Source organism: Ursus maritimus, unplaced genomic scaffold, assembly GCF_017311325.1.
Source record: "Ursus maritimus isolate PB19 unplaced genomic scaffold, ASM1731132v1 scaffold_26, whole genome shotgun sequence".
NCBI lineage: Eukaryota > Metazoa > Chordata > Mammalia > Carnivora > Ursidae > Ursus > Ursus maritimus.
In genome coordinates, this window is record NW_024425119.1 from 40,439,181 (window position 1) to 40,439,787 (window position 607).

The 607-nt window shown below is 74.1% G+C and overlaps 1 protein-coding gene across 4 annotated transcripts in view; it reads right to left on the minus strand.

Annotated features, from left to right (window-relative positions):
- Positions 1 to 607, minus strand: part of CERS5 (ceramide synthase 5) — a 29,387-nt gene extending 28,780 nt beyond the window's left edge. For 2 of the 4 annotated variants that reach the window (XM_040642435.1, XM_040642434.1), the window contains exon 1: positions 298 to 596. In XM_040642435.1, coding sequence (XP_040498369.1) covers positions 298 to 494 — 197 coding nt within the window. In that variant the 5' untranslated portion in view covers positions 495 to 596. Of the gene's footprint in view, positions 1 to 297 lie in introns of all 4 variants that reach the window. The other 2 variants (XM_040642436.1, XM_040642437.1) reach the window with 2 other exon arrangements.

Here is a 607-nt window from a genome sequence, read left to right on the forward strand (position 1 = left end):
CCCCCCCCCCCCAGGCGACCTCCGGGATCTAAGACGGAAAGGGCCCAGCGTCCCCCCCACCCGACTCTGGCTCTTTCACTGTCCACGCCCCAAACTCTGTCTTTACCTGGGCGCCGCGACCACCTCGGCCACCCTCCGAGCATCCCGCGCGGCGGCCCAGGCTCTCCCAGCCCCCTGCTTCCGGGCTTTCCCGGCACTTCTGCTTCCGGTGCTCGGCCTCTCCCCCGAGCCGGCCCCACCAGCCCGCGCCCCGGCCCCGGCCCCGGCCCTCCGCGCCGCTCGTTCCCGGACTCTCACCGCTCGAAGAGCAGCCGCACGGAGAATATGCCCGCCGCCACTGGGAACACCGAGAGGATGTGCCGCGCCCGCGGGTAGCCGTAGCCGTCGCCCGGCCCCTCAAAGTCGGCCCAGCTCACGTTCTGAGGCAGCCAGAAGCGTTCGCTCCAAAGCCAGCCCCATAGCAGGCCCAGGGCTCCCGCCGCCGCTGTCGCCATCTTACGCCCGCCCGGCGGCCACTGCCGCCACAGCCTCAGCTGCCGCCGCAGCCAACGGAACCCGCGAGGAGGCGGCCCCGGGGCGGGGCCGGACCGGCGGCCACCCCCTTCCG